Below are 18921 nucleotides of genomic sequence, written 5' to 3'. Positions count from 1 at the left end.
AGAGTTGACCAAATGACCATAGATCAGGCCGTAGATATTTTGATGAATTTGATCTTCAACTTATATGTGCATGGTTTTTATCAACATTTTGATATATCCAAATTCTCGAATCAAGCTTTAATTTTACTTGAACTAAACTTGAGAAAGATAAATAAATTTTAATTCTGTTAAAATGTAATTAAATTGATAGCTAGGAGTAGTTCAAGTATATAAATAAAAGCTAATTCGATTACCTAAATTTTGAATGCAATCGACTCATATACTGAAAATAAGACCAAGTAGAGTTCTATAATGTCACATTTTATATACATCCACAACAAAGTTCCCACCATTTGAGACATATATGAATAACCAAAATTACACTTAAAAGTTTGTATACCGTTAAATGTTGATTCAAACAGACATATGAACATGCATATACCGACAATAAGATTAAGTAGACCATCTCAGGGGTGCACATCAAACAATGCACCAAACACCATGGGACACAAACAGGTTTTAACATTTCGCTCTATATATAGGAATACCGAATATGAGATATATTGTTGACAACACACCACCTAGCTAAAAAGATGAGCAGCAGCCTTTTTCATCATGGTCTTGACCTATACATCATAGTTAAACCATGCATATCGGAATTACAAAAACAATTTCATTTAACCTTTGTTACTTTGACATAGGCAAAACATAGGAATGTGTTTGGTTTTCAAAAGCGCACATGTTGGGTGAGCAAGTAATCATAGGAATGAACTTGGATTTTTCAAATTAAACTGAATTTGCGATTAAGAAACAAGCGGCTAGGTTTGGGACAAAGAAACAAGCTTCATTAGGTTGTACATAAAGTGTTTCTATCCTTTATTATCTTATTTTAAGTGTTCAAGGATTAATAAGAGTAGTAAACATGGTTGTAAAAGTCTCGCCTAGGCTCCGAGTACTCCCCGAGTAGTCGCTACAAGGTAGGCTGCCGAGGCCTAAGTACTGTTTGCCTAGGCCGATTACTCCCCGAGTAATCTCCGTCTAGGCGAGTACTTCCCGAGTACTCTCAAATCCGACTAGGGACCGCCTTGCAACTTTTGCAACTATGGTAGTAAATACTATCTATAGTTAACGGGACCCAAGTAGGATTGTTTACCTGTTTTGCTGAAAGACCAATGTCCTGTAAGTCATCAAGCTGAAAAATGAAATATACGAGTCAAGTATATATGACTAGCACTATATGAAAGCGAACACAAATGGGAAAAAAAGGTTTTTGTAGCGCATAATTTGTTTCTTACGCTTTTAAAAGGTTCCGGAGAATCTTCACGAAGTTCAAGAATGTACGCAGCTCTTTTCTCTCCAATGCCCTACAATAACTACTAGTTTAAGGACTTAAATAGTATAAACCGCATATAAAATTTTGACTTTTAGCAAATATTTACCGGTATTCCTTTCAAATCATCCCTGTCAACGACACAAAAAATGAATGATATCAGTTTCTCATGTGTTAAGTTCGTATAAACGCATAGAAAGGAGAAAATGATGAGGGCAGAAAGGACGACACAATAAACATCATATAGAAAAAGAAATACTAACTTGCTAGCTGAATTCAAGAATTGCAAATAATCCTGAACAAGTGATTGCTGGAGCCATAACATTATATTATATGATTAGCAACACATCAAGTCAGATTAAATTATTTTAAGAGGATACATGTGTGTGTGTGGTCAACTAACCTTCATCCCTGAGTTATGCTTGCTAAATGTTCCAGATTGACAATTCGAAAGTTCCAATTTATGTGTAGTTATGGGTGTTTTTGGTTCAGGATCATGGGGCATGATTACAGACAAAGGAGTTGAACAGCTAACTAAATTCTGACGCAATTCTTTCAAACGGGCAGTTAGTGATGGTGATTGACTTTCATTCACAGGCAAGTGCTTAGTCTCCTTCTCTGTGTTATCACCTATGATTCAAGTAAATCATAAATTATATAAAAATAAAATAAAATGTCAAGCCAAAAGTTTGATGTTTCCACAAACGACTTCAAAAATTCTTACCATTAACAGGATCAAGAATTTCTCCACAATTGCTTTGTGACTTTACTGAAACATCCTAAAAAATAATAAAAAAAAAAAAATCAACAATTAACGGGCATCATTAGTAGGGGTGCAAAAAAAAAAAAAAGCTTAGTGTAAACGAGCCGAGCTTATTTCAACCGCTTTACAAGCCGACCTCGAACCTAAAAAATAAGCTTATTTAGTAAACGAGCCCGAGCTTTACTTATCGAGCTCGCAAGCCTAAAAAGTCAATTATTTATATTAGTTTTATTTAATATACTAATTAATAGATAATAAACGAGCCGAGCCCGAGCCGAGCTTGAGCTTGATAAAATACAAACGAGCCGAGCTCAAGCTTTGAAAACAACGCTCGAATCGAGCCGAGCTCGAGCCCGAGCTCTCATAAGTTCATCGAGCTCGACCTCGAGCCTGGCCGAGCTCGGGCTCGGCTCGGCTCGTTTGCACCCCTAAATTCATTAGAACTCAAATGTAAAACATCAATAATGTAATTACCTCATTTTTCAATTCAAGTGACACCATCTCTTGTTTAGCATCTAATTCAGGAATCTGCTCAACATAAGAGGAACATGTTATTTCCATCCATCGGATAAATATGGTAAAATAACTATGAATAATCATTGTAGCAATGCAAATAGCTGTACGTCTTGTTTGTATACCTCCTCTTGTGAAGAAGCCAAAATGGTTGAAGGAGTGTCTTTCACATCTAAGCACAATAAAGCACCATCTGATGTGCATTTTTCCTGCACTCCATTAGTAGTATGATAAAACATGAAATTACCATTTTTTCCTGATATAGATTCTTTAATCAACAAGTAAACTTTTCCTGAAATTACTATTAAAAATTGCATTTTCATGGTGTCTTTTTTATCCACAATACTCCTTGAGGATTTTGATAGGCATTTCTTCAACTTAAATATCCAGCTGGTCAAGGGAAATGAAATATTTATTATGATTTTTATATGTATATAGATGTGTAGTATGCGTGTATATGCATGTGCATATATAAGGGTATCAGTTAAACTGAATTAAAGTAGACCAAAATATATACGAAATCATATGCTTAATATAAAAAAAGGGGTAGATGCACAGTACCCCTGACCGCGGAAGGGATCCCCCTTCCCAAGCTAGCGACCCGACAACGCCGCCTGGCGGTGAAACCCCTGCCAACCCGAGGGGCTGAAACATGTTTCGAACCCGTGACCTCGAGTGTCCTCGGGCCGGTTTAAGGTGGGGGTCGGTGGCCACCGGGCTGACACCCAATGGTTATATGCTTAATATAAGGGTATTAGTTAAACTGAATTAAAGTGTGTCCATTCTAAAATCTTATATGTAACAGATAAACATTGGCTTCCACATGCAAAAATAGTAGAATATGTGGAATTATACGAGATGATTAACAGGCTAATACCTTGCTCAATGGTTGCTCCGTAATACCATTTGCTTCTTCCGTGCCATCAAAAAGATTCCTTAAAGTTCAAACATAAAACAAACTCAATAAAATCACAAAACATGTCTTATAAATCAGAAGCATTGAAGTCATTTTACCTTCCCTTTAGCATAACATTGGTTTTCTTTGCAGACAAAGGCAACCGAGAGTTGGTTTGTTTTTTTGTCGTAGAGAACACAGACACACTAGAATTGGCTTTATTTGCGGATAACGGGACACGAGAGCTTGAACATTTCTTTTTAGAAGAGGATAACACGGATACAGGTTTTATATTTTTCAACCGTGAAGCTAAAGTAATCGCATGAAGAGTATCTGGGCAATGATATGGGTTCTGCAATCAAAAAGAAATCAGTTAGTTTAAACTTTAAACATATCAATACTTAATCACAAAAACGAGAAACAATGTGAGTGTAAGACACGCTACCAAGCAAACGATCACGGAGATATGATTATTTCCTCCAAGAGAATCTTGTAGCACTCTGGCAAGTTTGCTTTCTCGATAAGGGACACGTGTCTCATTGGCATTGACAGCATGAATAACGTTAAGCAATGCGTTCAAAGACTTGTTGATATGTGTAGCCTCAATAAAGTTTGTTGTATCTATGCTATTTCTCCTTGCATTTTCATAACCTGACATTGTTACACACATGAAAATAGAATAAAAATGGGATCAAATGTCTTGATAAAAAAAGTTGTTCTGTACCTGCTAAGTCAATAAAGTTCATCTTTCCGATGCATGTTGAGTTTCCTCCTTCATTACAAGCTAAAATGTGTATCATTAGAGCTTTATGACTTCTTTGTGACAACTCAAATGTCATATTTTGTGTTGATTTGTTTGAAGTTGACCCACATATATATAACTTTTGAAATTCTTGTATGGATTTCACTCGTACCTGTCACAAGTTTTAGATGTTAACGATGTTAATACACTGCACCAAACCTATACATATTAAAGATTAATCAACGTTGTTGATCCACTATTGTAACATTTAACTCACCTTTGAAAGCCCTTTAAGCATTATTTTTCCTTGAGCATCTTCTAGTACTTGAACCACGGGATTCTTAGGATCTAATACATCATAAACATGATTGTGAAAAACTTCATAAATTGATACTGCAACTGCATGCCTTTCTCCCAGAGTTTTGAGAATTTCACTCATTGCCACCATTCCCAAACCTGGATTATCTTCAGAACCCTTAATGAACAGAAAAAGAGAACTTAAGATTATTATTTGATAGTAATTAGAGCACTGCAATACTTGCAAAACTAAGAAAACCCTACTTCACTTCATTGTCACTTATATATTAGTTAGAAAATAAGTACCAATTATAGCTAACTGTAAGTAAACATAAACAAAATAAAAAACAAGACTAAGTTTACCTGGATCATGGATGTCTTTCCACTGCCTCGGGCTCCGAATGCAATAAAAGTTGAGCTTTCACCATCAAAAACCCTTGCAATTTGAGGCTTAATCTCCTTTGAGAATACAACAGTATTATCATCATTCTGATGATAACAATGGTCCACGTCAAACTCGTTTTTACGGCTGAAAGAATATCACAAAAAGACTTGCTAATTATAAAAACATAAACTACAATGAAAACCTAGACATCCGTAAAGTTTCATAGCTTACGATAAGAAAATCAACCAAAACTTCATCATAAAACATACCTAGATGTTGGATCATCAAACGAAACCGTAACCCTCTCAGGACGTTCACCATCACCGGCTTTACAAACAGACGTTATAGACAACGAAGACGTCAGTTCCTGATCCCTAAGGCCTCGAATTCTCGCAACAACCCGGACTTTTCCGCTAACTGAGCTAGGTTTAGTTTGAGTTCTTGAGGAAGAAGCCATAGCCATATTACTCTAAATTCTCACACAAATTGCAATGTCAAGTAAGGGAATATGACAAATATTTTCAAATTAGAAGATGTGGTAACCCTAATTTTGGAATTGCCTCATATTATCCTTTAAATTCGTCACAAATTGATACAGATTGCAGATAAAGAAAGCACATAAGCATGTAAAATTGTTGGAACGAACAATTTTTGATGCAAAGCCCTAATTTCTAAGAGCTGATACTGAAAACCTTGATTAATCGGAGAGTTTAACATACCTGAGTGTTAGAAATTGAGGTGCGAGAAGTAGCGTGCGGAAGATGAGTGAGAATTGAGAAAGGTAACCGTTAGAAATTGAGAATTTGAGATGGAGAAGAAGCGTGTGGAAGACGGACTAACCGTTGTGTATTTGAAATTGCTCTATACGCTCCACGCTCCTGTCTGATTTGAAGCCCAATACAAACAGTTGGGCTTTTCTTTCAAGGCTAAGAAAAATATTTTTCATTTAATGTGATATAATATTGACATTTATGAAAAGCATAAAGAATTATGGAAATTTATGAAAAGCATAAATGAATAATGGTAAAATAAAAATGGATATTAGTGTAAAGATTATGTTTCTGTAATTAGTACACGATGAAAGGTGTATATGACTAGTGGTGAAGCTTGAGATTTTCGACCGGGAAGTCGGAAGTCACCGGACCTAAAATTATACCTAAAAAATTATAAAACCGGAGGATTAAAAACGTATATATCTAAAAATTTCTCTACGAAAACTACATACCGGACACTAATGAGCGAAAAGTTCGGGGAGTCGGGCGCCCCCCGCCCCCCACTATGCTACCCCCATGTATATGAAAAAAACATTAATTACATTTTTTTTAATTATGTGAAGAAAAAAAGTAAACATCAATAATGTATAATGTATTGTTGGAGTTATTTCAACTATGTAATGTATAACTAGTTTAACGATAATATCTCCTTTATATTTCATAGATTAAGTCACTCAGTAGATAAGAAATAAAATTTTAAAATGAATATTGAAAACAAATATGTATGCATGATAGTTGTGTCATTATTACTACATGATATATGATTAACATTTGAGGAAATTAAATTTAAATAAAAACAAACAAATATCGGGAGTTGAATGTCTACTTTAGTCCTTCCAAAACTCAAGCCTTTTTGTTATGGGGCTCTGTTCACATGATTTCTCAGCCCACAGAAGTTCCAACAACGGCCCGTTTACTTTTGGGCTTAAGCTATGGTTAAGACCCAATGGTTCCTAATTACAGTAAATTCATTCTGAAGCAATTGTGGTCTGTTTTTAAAGAAGATTAATATTTGGTGACTATATATATATTCCAGCTAAGCTAAGCTAAACCTCAAAAAGTGCACATGCATTTTTATGTTCCCATGTTCAACCAACTTCTTCAAGTTTCCAGCTAAGTGATAGATTCTTTAAGAATGGGGCATGAAGCATGTGAACCCTGCTTTTTTACATTACAACAGTAGCTTCAGCTTCTTATATACATTGAATTGGTACACTTTAGACTTATGGATGAATTATATATAATGAGCTAATTAATTAGTCTACCATGCTAGTTGATAATAATAATTATTAGTTGAGTATCATCAATTGTTACTTATGCCCTCTTGTCTCTTGCATTGACTTGGGGAAAACCAAGGAGTTCATGTTCAATATGCGTGTCTTCTTACCATCCGCAATGCCTAGTGTCGATGAAAGAAGCCGCATTGGACGTGCCCTCCATATATAAAAAAATATACATTCATGCAAAATGCTATTTTTATTATAAAAAGCGGGACCTGGTTAAAAATATGTAACAGTTATACTATAAATATACTGTAGGAGTTCGTGCATAGAAAGTAATGATGTTTAAAAGCTTACATGACAGTGTTACGAACAAGCGGGACCTTGGTTAAAAATATATAACAATTATACCATAGATATACTGAAGGAGTTTGTGCATAGAAAGTAATGATGTTTAAAAGCTTACATGACAGTGTTATAAACGAAATTGCGTCTATAACGTTGTAGATGCTTTAGTAGTTTTAGATAGAATCATAAGTATAATGGAAAATGGGTTTGTCAATTTGATATTAAATTTATAGCTAATTTGATATCTTCTTTAATTTTTTTAGTTTATCTATTTGATTTAACAAAGTAAGACTTTACCTTGAAACCTCCACCTTTCTTGCCTTGTGCTTCCCATCTGTTTGAAAGTCTTAACTAGTTTACAATCCCATTCATCATTGACCTTCTTGCCATTGCAGAAAAATCCAAACAAAAAAGAATCTTGCAAAGAACAGCCAAACTGTAAGTCAAAGCTTTCACATTCTTTGCCTCTATAACGGTTGTACTTACAACTAGATGCTTGTCCCCCAAACTTGGTATGCTGACTTATAAACAAATGAAGCTATTTTATAAAATGGCTCTTGAGTGACCACAAATGTCCCATAATCCCTTTGTAAGTTACCCTTTAGATATACGTGTAAATAAATAAATAGTAAATCATAAAGACGTCAATTTTGTCCCATTTACCTATAATTTGGTTAATACAAATATATTAGCTAGAAAAGTAAACCAATAAAGAGGTCAAGTGGGTCGAAAGTTATATGTCTAATTAAGTAAAACATGTTATATAACATATATATTAATAAAAATTAGGGTTATCGTTATAATAGTATATATGATGGAATCATACTTAACACAAAAATAAATAGAGTTTAAAGAATGAACGATTTTGTTGATCAACTGACCTGTTTTATAACCGAACCTGTTTTGACCTGTTAATCAATGCGGGCCATCCTTTTGCTACCTCTACTTGATAATGAAAAAAACTTGGAGCAAAAAGAGATGGATCAAATAGCTAACCGGTTTGGAAGATCACCCAAAGTGTATTCGAATGCTTACGGCCTCTTAATCTGTTTTTATAAAAAAAAAATCACCACTTTAATAACATAATTAATTTATAAATCAAAAGTAGAACAAAAATGTTAACGGGTCAACCCAAGAACCGTCTTTATTAGAACTCATATTCTACATTTATTTAATACCAAATCATGTGAAGCTTATGATCTAGGGTCCCAAAAGTAGGTACAATGGTGTATTAAATATAACTACAGTTATTATTATAGTTATAAACTGTCTCTTACAAACTGCAAATGGGTTTATAAGTTTCATGCAAACCAACTCTCTTGTACATTAAAGTTCACCATGCCTGCATCAAAAACTTCCATAGAACTTCCTGTTTTTGATGTATCTAAACCCTTAACCCCATCTAGCCTTTCCTCCCTATCATTAGCCTGTGAAGAATGGGGTTTCTTTCACATAATCAACCATGGAATCTCCAAAGAGCTTTACAACAACCTTCGTTTCCTATCGAATCAGCTTTTTGATCTACCGTATGAACAAAAACTCAAAGCAGGCCCATCATCAAACATAAAAACCTACACTCCTCATTTCATTGCCTCCCCTTTTTTTGAGTCCATTCGTGTTTCCGGGCCTGATTTCTTTGCATCAGCCCGTAGCTCCGCTGAAGTGCTGTTGAACCAGCCAACGTCGGAATTCAGGTAATTCAACGTAATTAGCACATTAGTAATTGATAGAATGAATAAAGAAAATGGGTCAGGATCATTTCAGAACCATAAATATTTACAGAACTCGTAGAACTCCTAATAAACAATCTTTTTATTTATATATTTTTATGTTTAGGATAATTTTATCATTTATTATGTGTATTTTTACGATTACATACATGCTAAGAGTAATTTTATCATTTTTTATATGTAATTTTATAATTACACATATGTAAACTAGTTTTTTTTTACATATATGTAATTAGTTATGACACATATATATAATTTTGGCAATTAAACATATGTAAACTACTTTTAACATGTATGTAATCAAAGAAATATATATAACAGATGATAAAAAGATCCTAAATACAAAAACTTATATATAAAATGATTGTTTATTAGGAGTTCTGAAAGTTCTGTAGTTATTTAGAGTTCTGAAATGAACTCAAAATAATTTTATTTATATATTTGTGATTTACATTTTTTTTTTGGTGTTTGCAGTGAGGTGTTGAGAGAATATGGGATGAAAATGAGGAGTCTATCTAATAAAATCATTGAGATGTTGTTGATGTCTTTGGGGAATGATTTTGAAAAGAAGTTCGAACCCGAGTTTTCTAGCTCCGAAGGGTATTTGAGGATTAATAATTACTCCCCACCCGAGATCATTGAAAAAGACGTTGAAGGGCTCGGTATGCACACTGACATGAGCTGTATAACAATTGTTTATCAGGATGAAATTGGCGGGCTTCAAGTGAGATCCAAACAAGGAAAATGGATGGATATTGAGCCGTGTGCGGAGACACTAGTTGTAAATATTGGAGACTTGATGCAAGCTTGGAGTAATGGGAAGTTAAGGTCATCTGAGCATAGGGTTGTTTTAAAAGAACGGAAAAACCGGTTTTCGCTTGCTTTCTTTTGGTGTTTTGAGGATAATAAGGTTGTTTTTGCTCCTGATGAAGTTGTGGGTGAGAAAGGTTTGAGAGGCTATAGACCATTCTTGTGTGGTGATTACATGAAATTTAGAGAAAACAGTGAGAAAGGGAAGTTTGAGAAAGTTGGGTTCACTGTTAAAGATTTTGCAAGTACTGAATATGTGTAAGTACTTGACACACTCATCATATACGGACCCAGAAATTATTTGTTGGGGGTGCAGATGAGATGTTCAAGCATATTTTCAAGGGGTGCGGTCGGGTTCTTTTGCCTAAAATACACTAATTTTTTTTTCAAGGGGTGCGGCCGCCCACCCTGGCCAAAGGGTAGGTCCGCCCCTGATCATATATATATCTGGTGCATGATTATAAATACAGGTAATATTATTATGAATTGCATGGACATTGTGAAATTGTGATTATTTGTAACAGGTTCTCTAGTAGCAAAGTCAAAGTAGAACTTGTTATTTTTTTTTTAAATTTGTTTGTTCATGTGGACAGTTTGGTTATATTTTTCATGTGCAAAGTGTCCATTGGATTTAGTGCCTATATTGTTTGTAAATTCTTCATGTGTAGATTGACCTTCTTGTACTCTACAATGTGTAAACATAATTATTGTTGCTTCTTCCGTATTTTATTAGCTGCTTTGTGTATTATTTACTATATTTTTTAAAACTAAAATGTGAATAATTCTAAATTATTGCTAGAATTGAATACAACTATTTATATTTTTAGTTGAAGCGAGAAACACTCTATTTTAAGACTTAAAAGTTAAATACAGTGCAACTCAAGGGTCTCAATATGTGAATTGCTTATAATGCTATTAAAGGTGAAGGGAGTGATGTCGCGCATTGCTCCAAGGTGTGATTTTCCGTAGTGACACCGCGTCCTGCCACGTCAGCCAACCACCCCGCATTGCCCTCCCGCTTCTCTTCTTCCTTCTTTGTTTCTTCTCCCTCCGGCACCGATTCACCACCCAGCCCTGATTCCACCTTAGCTCATCTCACCCGCTTCTACTACTGAGTCCACCCTAAAAGAATAGGGGAGACAATTCATTCATATATGATAAAAATCAAACTAAATGAACAGTGTATGATAAAAATCAAACTAAATGAACAGTGAATTTATGGTATATTAGAATATGGGGTATGGGGCGGGGTTGTGGCCAGTGGCGGAATTAGCCCAAAAAGTTAGGGGTATCCTAAACTTTTTTTTAGGATCAGGGGTATCCTTTATATAGCAGAAACGGAGTTGAGAGCTATTTTTACACTACGAAAATGGAGTTAAGGGGTATTTTTACACAACGGAGACAGGGTTGAGGGGTAGCCCGTGCTACCCCTATTTACACTCTAAGTCCGCCACTGGTTGTGGCGTGGGTTGGGTACAAACGCCCAAGTCACCACCCCGGGTGGGCTTGGGTTTCGGCGTGGCCCCTTGGGCGGGGGTTTCAGCCCGGGGGCAGGGGTTGTGGCGTGGGTTGGGTACAAACGCTCAAGTCACCATCCTGGGTGGGCTTGGGTTTTGGCGTGGCCCCTTGGGCGGGGGTTTCAGTCCGGGCGTTGGACGAGGCTATCAAGATGACATGGTGGGATCTCATTGGCCAAGACAACTAGTCGTTGGCCAACGGCTATGTGTTTAAAAAAAATTATTCACTATAAATACTCACACTTCTATTCATTTTTTACCACAACTACTCCACCTTTTCTATAATCATCTCTATCTTATTTTTAAAAAAAATTCTCATCCAACCACAATACGAAAAATGAATCCTCATAATCGCGGTTTTGACCTGAACAATCCGTGGGCATTCCAAGGAACACCTAGCCCAGCATCCAATCGTCCAATTGCTCCCTTTTTAATACACTCCACGATGTCGGATATGGCTGGTTACGCATTGTTTATCTCGAATCGTGTGAAGAATGATGTCGGTCGAAAACACCAATGCCTTTCGCGCAACGCGCGTCATTGAAAAACACTAGTTTCGGAAAATACTGAAATATGTAAACTTTTAGCAATGAAAGTATGTTACAAATGATGCATTTAACATTTTTTTAAACAATCGACGTCTTATAAAGTAAATGCTACTTTCTTTCGATTGTTTTCAGATCACATAACTAGGGGTGTTCAAAAGTATCCGTATCCGAAAATCCGATCCGAAATATCCGATATCCGAATCCGAAATATCCAAAAAATCGGATATCCGAAATTTCGGATATACAAAATAAGGATATCCGAATTTTTCGGATTCGGATAGTGATTTTCAAAATTTTCGGATATTTCGGATATCCGAAATATCCGAAATATCCGAAAATTTAATTTTCATTTTTTTTCGGATATCCGAATATCCGAAGTATCCGAAAATATCCGAAATATCTGAAAAATATCCGAAAAATATCCGAAACTATCCAAAATATCCGTTTCCAAATATGAAAAAAATAATCAAAAAATAAAAATTAAATAAAAAGTTGGATTTTCGGATATCCGACTCACTATCCGAATCCGTATCCGAAATTTCGGATATCCGAAATTTCGGATACGGATTCGGATAGTGAAATCTGGTATCCGAAAATTTCGGATATCCGAAATTCGGATATCCGAATTTTCGGATATCCGGTTTTGAACACCCCTACACATAACGATCTTTATTATTCCTGCTTTCAATTTTCCTTCTCTATCAGATAAATTATCAAAACAGCTAAGACACCTAACATTTCTAAAAGCACCTAAAAATAGTTCATCCAAGTATCATTTATCCAATCATTTGCTATAAATGTCAAAGCATCCAATCCATTGATAACAAGTTGGTCTCCTTATTGACTACTGCAGGTCAAACTCACATCTCAGTTTGCCAACTGTTTTCACCCACCCAGCACCCAATGCTTGGCTGGAATTTCTTTCTTAATTGAGACTTTTTTTTATTAATTTTTCAATAAATTTCTTTACAAAGTGTGTCCATAAAGAGTGAGTTTAGAAACTACATCAACTGTACCACAATATCAGCATACGTTACAACTCTTTCTACACGTCCCGTAATAATCAGCAGTGCCCACCATATATATCGGGTTCCTTTCACACTCACCAGCCGCAGCCCATTGTGGACAGTTGTCATCCTCGTCTGTGCACAGATCATCATCATCGCCGGTTTCTGATGTTACTTTGTTCAGTCGGATGACAGGTTTCAACACAAAAATCTTTGCGGCCCACCACAAGTCACCCTCGGTTATTGGACACCTGGCGTGAGAACTGCTTGGGTCTAAACTAGTATTTGGATGGAGATTGAACAGCAAAATTGCATTGCCTTTTATAGGTTTCGTTATTTGACTACTTTTTGTACAGTCGGACCATATCTTGTTCTTTGATCTCAAGCTTCCTGACTGCAATCGATGATAACAACGATAATTACAGTAAGAAGGATTAATAACAGTTTGGATTAGCGATTATACACAAAATAATATTACCAAAAAGGATGAAATTAAATAACTTCTCAAGGAATGCTTGTTGATTTTCATTAGTCATTACATTCAATAAATATAATTTTCTACTTCCCAAAAACAACTAAAGCAATAGTATTATTATAAGAGTAAAATGCCGTTTTCGTCCCTGAGGTTTGGTTTGTTTTGATACTTTCGTCTAAAGGTTTGTTTTTTCGCATCTGGATCCAAAAGGTTTGAAATTTTGCCATTTTCATCCGGCTCGTTAACTTCATCCATTTTCTCCGTTAAATCAGGGGTATTTTTGTCTTTTATGTTAACTTAAAGGGCAATTTGGCCTTTTTCACTTTATGTACAAGCATTTAAAATTTCCCCTAACTGAATCCATTAGACCGAATTGCCCTTTATGTTAACAAAAAAAAAAACAGAAATATCCCTAACTTGGCGGAAAAAACGGATGGAGTTAACGAGTCGGATGAAAATGGCAAGATTCCAAACCTTTTGGATCTAGATGCGAAAAAACAAACCTTTAGACGAAAGTCACAAAACTAACCAAACCTCAGGGACGAATATGGCATTTTACTCTTATTATAATCTTAACTAACATATCATCTTATAGTTTTTTTCCTTGTATTTCTGTCAGCAAAAGGTTCGACCTTTTTAACTGAATTATGTACCGACTAAGATGGTTTTTGTCTAACCTCAGCTCCAGGGAAGAGGATTTGACCGCCTTGTGTGACATTTGAAAGATAAATTACAACGGTTGCCAATACACTTTCACCGGGGAGGCTCATGGACTTGTTGCCCAGGTAATTGAGGTTCTGTTTAGTCTCGTCAGTCCCAGAATGAAGTACATGAAACGGTTTTCCATTTCCTGTAAGTTATTGCCCGTAATATTTTTATTAAAAAATGTAAAACTAGGGCATGATTATAAACATGAAAAAAGGAAGAACGATTATAAAGGTAGAAAACCTTTCGGAAGAAAAGTCCATGCGGAAATCCGTTCCTCAATCCTTGCAACCACTTCATCCTAAATAGACATGAAGAGGCAAAATCAATTCAAGTCTATACGGGTTGGCTTGACTCGCCAACATTTTTATTGAATTATATAATTTTAAGAGTTAAATGCCATTTTAGTCCCCGTGGTTTGGGTCATTTTGCCAGTTTAGTCCAAAGGTTTGAAACGTTGCTATTTCAGTCCAAATAGTTTTAAACGTTGCCATTTTAGTCCACTGGGTTAGCTTCATCCAATTTTTCTGTTAACGAGAAGGGCAATTTGGTCATTTTATATGGCCGAATTGCCCTTCTAGTTAGCAGAATTACATAAGAAAATAAGAAATGACCGAATTGCCCTTCTAGTTAACAGAAAAAATGGATGAAGTTAACCCGCCAACCCGGTGGACTAAAATGGCAACGTTTGAAACTATTTGGACTAAAAGGCAACGTTTCAACCTTTGGACCAAACTGGCAAAATAACCCAAACCACAGGGACTAAAATGACATTTTACTCTAATTTTAAACAGCAATCCATTTTTCTCTAAAAACAGTTGATACTTTGTGGGACTTTCAAACTGTTCCAACCGTTTTCTTTTTAGCTAACTTTTTTTACATGTTTTGCCTGCTGGATACAAAATACATATCACATTAAGGGCTGCAAAAATTTCAGCCCATCAAGTATGGTTTCTTGGGTACTTTTAAAAAGAAAAGATTACAAACAACAATTTCCAATAGTGATCAAACCTAATGTGATACACCAAGCCTTTGTATCTTGAATATTTGTAAAGGGCGAAAAAAGAAAATTAAAGAAAGATAAAATTACTTCAGTTTTTAAGGAGAGATCCACAAACTTGGCTGAATCGTTGCTGCTGGATTTGTCCATGTCATTTCCCTATGATCAAAGAAATACAGTTTGTAACATGCAAATGGTAAATGTAGAGAATTAAGTAGGGTAAAGTGGCCTTGATCCAATGGCATTGGCGAATTCCCCTCAATCAAGTGGTGAGGGTTCAAACCCCATTGTGGGTATTTAGGTGGTAAAGTGAGTGGCTTTGACATTAATCTGTCATTCTACAATAAACTTTAGGGCTAAACGCCTAAACACATAAAAAGGAACGAACTTTCGGTAACTTTTTTGGACCAGAAAAAGGTTTCAAATATTTATTTAAAGTAAGCAACCTCCAAAGCTTCATACTATATTGGTTACACAGTCAAAATGATGATGTAAGCTGATGTGTTGGTATCTTTAAACCAAGTTTGGTTTTGTTATCTGGTGTGGCACCTGGAAACCGCTTATGGAAAGTTTTGAAGCTTTATTGCTTCATTCTTAAGTAAGGGGCTGTTTGTTTACCTCTTAATGAGGCTCTTAATGGTTCAGACCTCTTAATGGTTCAGCACTTAATGGTTCAGACTGTTTGTTTCACGAGCAGATGTCTGAATGGTTTAGACATTTGCCTCTGAATCGTTAAGATTTATACAGAGTCTAAATGGTTAAGACCTCTAATTTGGATTGGTCAGACATTTGCCTCTGAACGGTTAAGCATTATACAGGCTCTTAATGGTTCAGACCTCTTACTGGTTCAGCACTTAATGGTTCAGACCTCTTACTGGTTCAGCACTTAATGGTTCAGACCTCTTACCGGTTCAGCACTTAACCATTCAGACGTTGCTAAACAGCCGTCGGTTACCCACAACATAAACTCGACTCATGTTGGTTACCATATAATGCTTTCACCCATAAATTTATTTATTTCACAGTCCCAGTAACCAACAAATTAACTAATAACCATGATACAAGTTACAAATAGCGCATTACTAAGAACTTACATTTTAAAGAAGGAAAACTCTTACTTATATGAGACGGATTTTCACTTTCATTTTCGGTAGGATGGGAGATAAACATAGTGATAATTTCCACACAAATATAAATTCCAAGTAGGTGTATAGAATAGGGTCTTACCAAAGATATCAGGTGCTCACACTCTTCACCAGATAGGAAACCGTTGTACAAAAATACCCTGTCCATAGAATAGAAGCATCATGTTTGTCAACAACATCTCTGAAAAGACGATCTCTGTATGTTAATAATGTAAACCATTTCTTTCACACACAAATATCTTTTACGTTGATAAAAAGCATTCAAAAGTTTAGTATAGATTAACGAATTCAATATTTTCTACACCCGAAACAAAAAAGCATTATTTTATGGATCGGAGTACTTGACCTTGGTCGCCAAGAGAGCTCGGTAACTCGTGACGGATCAATTGTGTTAGAAGGAACTGCACGCCCCAACTGTATAACATTATCTCGGTTTATCTCTTTGGTCCTCAGTTCCTTGCGGCTATGACAACAATTGAAATAGACCATATTAAACATTAAAACCATGGTTGTAAAAATCCCGACTAGTCTTCGATTAGTCGCCGATTAATCACTAATCAGAGGTTCACTGATTAATGGCCGATTAATCACCAGGCGGTCAATGGCGGTTCTATTCTGGCCAAATTTTGGCCAGACGCCGGCCAAATTTCGACCAAACCTTATAAATTCCTTCCAATTACATATAAAAATGTGTGTGTGTATATATAACTAACAATTCCATATAAAAATCTCGATCCGATTAATTCTGATTAATCCCTATTAAACCCGATTAATCACTAGTCGGTACCGCACCGCCCGACTATCGCCTAGCGATTCTTACAACACTGATTAAAACAACCCGGGTACCAAACTAAGGCATCATGATACAAGTAAAATCATTTCCTAATCCCCACACAATCCAAACTTCATAGTTATAACATTAGGTCACTCGTTTTCGATCATCCAATGTATGTAAACATACTGTTTTAGACATAATATCTCGTTCAACACTTGAATATATAATTGCAGAACATTAGAATGGGAGGCACACACACACATGGAAATGCTAATTTCATTATTAGGGTCATATGCAAAGTGATAATCAATTCAGAAATAGGTCAAAACAGTAGACATCATACATAAACTGCAGCGGGTAGGTAAGCCCCAAAATGAATATTGTAGAAGAAGCTGAAATGGGTTGTTACCTTTCTGTGGAGAAACAAAACGTAAACGCCAAGACAGGAAGAAGAAATGAGAGCTTTGTCGCCATGGTTTTAACAGAGGAGTGAAAATTGCTTCAAGAATCAATCAGTAAGTAACTTTTATTATTCAGGATTTGAGCAATCCGCATCATTGTTGGTTCTTTTTTACATCAACGGATCGCGAGATTGCTGTCGTCGTGCCTAGAGGCTAAAACGCTACAGATCTCTGATCAAAATTTAACCACCACCTGCTAGACTAGAGGGCTGGCTGCCGCCTCTCAAAACCAATTCGTGGGCCTGGCCGCCTGGGTTACTAGGAACAAGAGCTTGGCCCGGTCCCAAAACCAACCCCTAAAACATTTTTTTTTATTATAAATGCATCTTTTAGTTTTTTTAATAATATATATTTTTATTATTCACAACTATTATATGTTCCACATTAACGAATACATGGTTTTCAAACGATGCTAGGCAACCTAGATTGTTTACCATCATGGCGAGGGCAATAGGGTTATCAGAAATATCTTACTATTATGCTAGAAGCGGTTGCTGGCAAGAGTTATGAATTTGACATGAGTCTTTAAGAGTCTCCACATCAACCTACTCCAACAATTGCCACTAGTCAATGACCGTATGCATGGGAAAGCACCAAAGTATCCATTTCAAATAAGCGGAGTTGAATATATAGATATGGTTATTATCGGGCTTATGGGGTTTACCTTATTTGGGAGATTGTGGTTAAATTGTTTTTGTATCCCCTTGGCGATAAACATAAGTGGTTTAAGTCAGCACAAGAAGCGGCACGAAAGGATGTTGAACAAGTTTGTAGAGCGTTAAAAGCTCGTTGGCATATAATTGAACAACTGGCACGACAAACACATCCTTCAAGAATCCGAAATATGATATATATTTGTATTATTTTACATTATATGATTCTAAAAAAGAAGACGCAACTATATCTTCCTAACACGAAATCGATCCTCCAACAAATGAAGAAGTTGATGAGGACATTATTCTAAGATGTGATACTAAAAAAACTCACAACCTTCGAGCGGATCTTGTGGAGCATATCACAATGCTCCTCATTTAGCCTCGAAGTTGTTTTTTAAAATAAACAAGGAGAACACCAGCCCAACTGACCAACTGAGCTAGGGTGGGGGATAGACAAAAACTAAACCAAAGAATGAGAGAAATAGAGAGAGAGAGGGAGTAGAGAGAGAGAAATTGAACAGTAAATTAGTGAGTGGAGCAAAATTTGAAAATTAATATAGGGATAATGCAAGTTTTTAAAAAAAAAGAAAAAACTCATGATCTTCATCCAGCTTTGTAGCTACTATCTCCACCTGTCATCGCTAGCTAACGTATAAAGAATATAAAATATGAGCCCACTTTGATTACAAGTTAGGGTTCGTTTTGACAGAACAAATTATTACTTTTAAGAGTGGTCTGCTTTAACTTAAAGCGTTTTCAACCCGACCCGTTTTGCCATACTTACTACTTTACTAGTAACATGACTCATAAAAAAATCATATTTTGCCGTACTTACTACTTTACTAGT

At 35.8% G+C, this 18921-nt stretch overlaps 3 protein-coding genes across 3 annotated transcripts; 1 reads left to right on the top strand and 2 right to left on the bottom strand.

Moving 5' to 3' along the window:
* Positions 1-322: 322 nt before the first annotated feature.
* Positions 323-5782, bottom strand: LOC110905111 (kinesin-like protein KIN-10C). The gene is made up of 17 exons (XM_022150994.2): positions 5624-5782; positions 5174-5373; positions 4883-5048; positions 4500-4697; positions 4205-4394; positions 3926-4131; positions 3600-3832; positions 3463-3520; positions 2711-2794; positions 2547-2600; positions 2034-2088; positions 1713-1939; positions 1573-1619; positions 1419-1440; positions 1275-1343; positions 1133-1171; positions 323-605 (listed from the first exon to the last, which is right to left on the bottom strand). Exons 2-17 carry the CDS (start codon positions 5365-5367, stop codon positions 561-563), a joined length of 1887 nt encoding a protein of 628 aa, XP_022006686.1. The 5' UTR covers positions 5368-5373; positions 5624-5782; the 3' UTR covers positions 323-560.
* A 2602-nt stretch (positions 5783-8384) lies between these two features.
* Positions 8385-10452, top strand: LOC110905112 (gibberellin 20-oxidase-like protein). The gene is made up of 2 exons (XM_022150995.2): positions 8385-8939; positions 9450-10452. Exons 1-2 carry the CDS (start codon positions 8584-8586, stop codon positions 10045-10047), a joined length of 954 nt encoding a protein of 317 aa, XP_022006687.1. The 5' UTR covers positions 8385-8583; the 3' UTR covers positions 10048-10452.
* Positions 10453-12767: 2315 nt separating this feature from the next.
* LOC110905113 (probable prolyl 4-hydroxylase 12) lies at positions 12768-17698 on the bottom strand. The gene is made up of 7 exons (XM_022150996.2): positions 17367-17698; positions 16529-16645; positions 16265-16322; positions 15128-15196; positions 14281-14338; positions 14010-14182; positions 12768-13251 (listed from the first exon to the last, which is right to left on the bottom strand). The coding sequence occupies exons 1-7, from the start codon at positions 17429-17431 to the stop codon at positions 12874-12876; spliced, it is 918 nt and encodes a 305-aa protein (XP_022006688.1). The 5' UTR covers positions 17432-17698; the 3' UTR covers positions 12768-12873.
* Between the last annotated feature and the right edge of the window lie 1223 nt (positions 17699-18921).

Source organism: Helianthus annuus, chromosome 14 (genome assembly GCF_002127325.2).
Source record: "Helianthus annuus cultivar XRQ/B chromosome 14, HanXRQr2.0-SUNRISE, whole genome shotgun sequence".
NCBI lineage: Eukaryota > Viridiplantae > Streptophyta > Magnoliopsida > Asterales > Asteraceae > Helianthus > Helianthus annuus.
This window is presented reverse-complemented; position numbering and strand designations above follow the sequence as displayed.

What these genes read in the sequence shown, in the direction of transcription:
- LOC110905111 (XM_022150994.2), bottom strand. Translation starts at nt 5,367, where the DNA reads ATGGCTATGGCTTCTTCCTCAAGAACTCAAACTAAACCTAGCTCAGTT. An exon ending in GAACTTTATTGACTTAGCAG is followed by an intron (nt 4,132 to 4,204) that starts GTACAGAACAAC and finishes TAACAATGTCAG; the next exon opens with GTTATGAAAATGCAAGGAGA. An exon ending in CACTTGAATTGAAAAATGAG is followed by an intron (nt 2,089 to 2,546) that starts GTAATTACATTA and finishes ATTATTTTTTAG; the next exon opens with GATGTTTCAGTAAAGTCACA.
- LOC110905112 (XM_022150995.2), top strand. Translation starts at nt 8,584, where the DNA reads ATGCCTGCATCAAAAACTTCCATAGAACTTCCTGTTTTTGATGTATCT. An exon ending in CAGCCAACGTCGGAATTCAG is followed by an intron (nt 8,940 to 9,449) that starts GTAATTCAACGT and finishes TGGTGTTTGCAG; the next exon opens with TGAGGTGTTGAGAGAATATG.
- LOC110905113 (XM_022150996.2), bottom strand. Translation starts at nt 17,431, where the DNA reads ATGGCGACAAAGCTCTCATTTCTTCTTCCTGTCTTGGCGTTTACGTTT. An exon ending in GAGCTCTCTTGGCGACCAAG is followed by an intron (nt 16,323 to 16,528) that starts GTCAAGTACTCC and finishes TTCTATGGACAG; the next exon opens with GGTATTTTTGTACAACGGTT. An exon ending in ATGGACTTTTCTTCCGAAAG is followed by an intron (nt 14,183 to 14,280) that starts GTTTTCTACCTT and finishes AATAACTTACAG; the next exon opens with GAAATGGAAAACCGTTTCAT.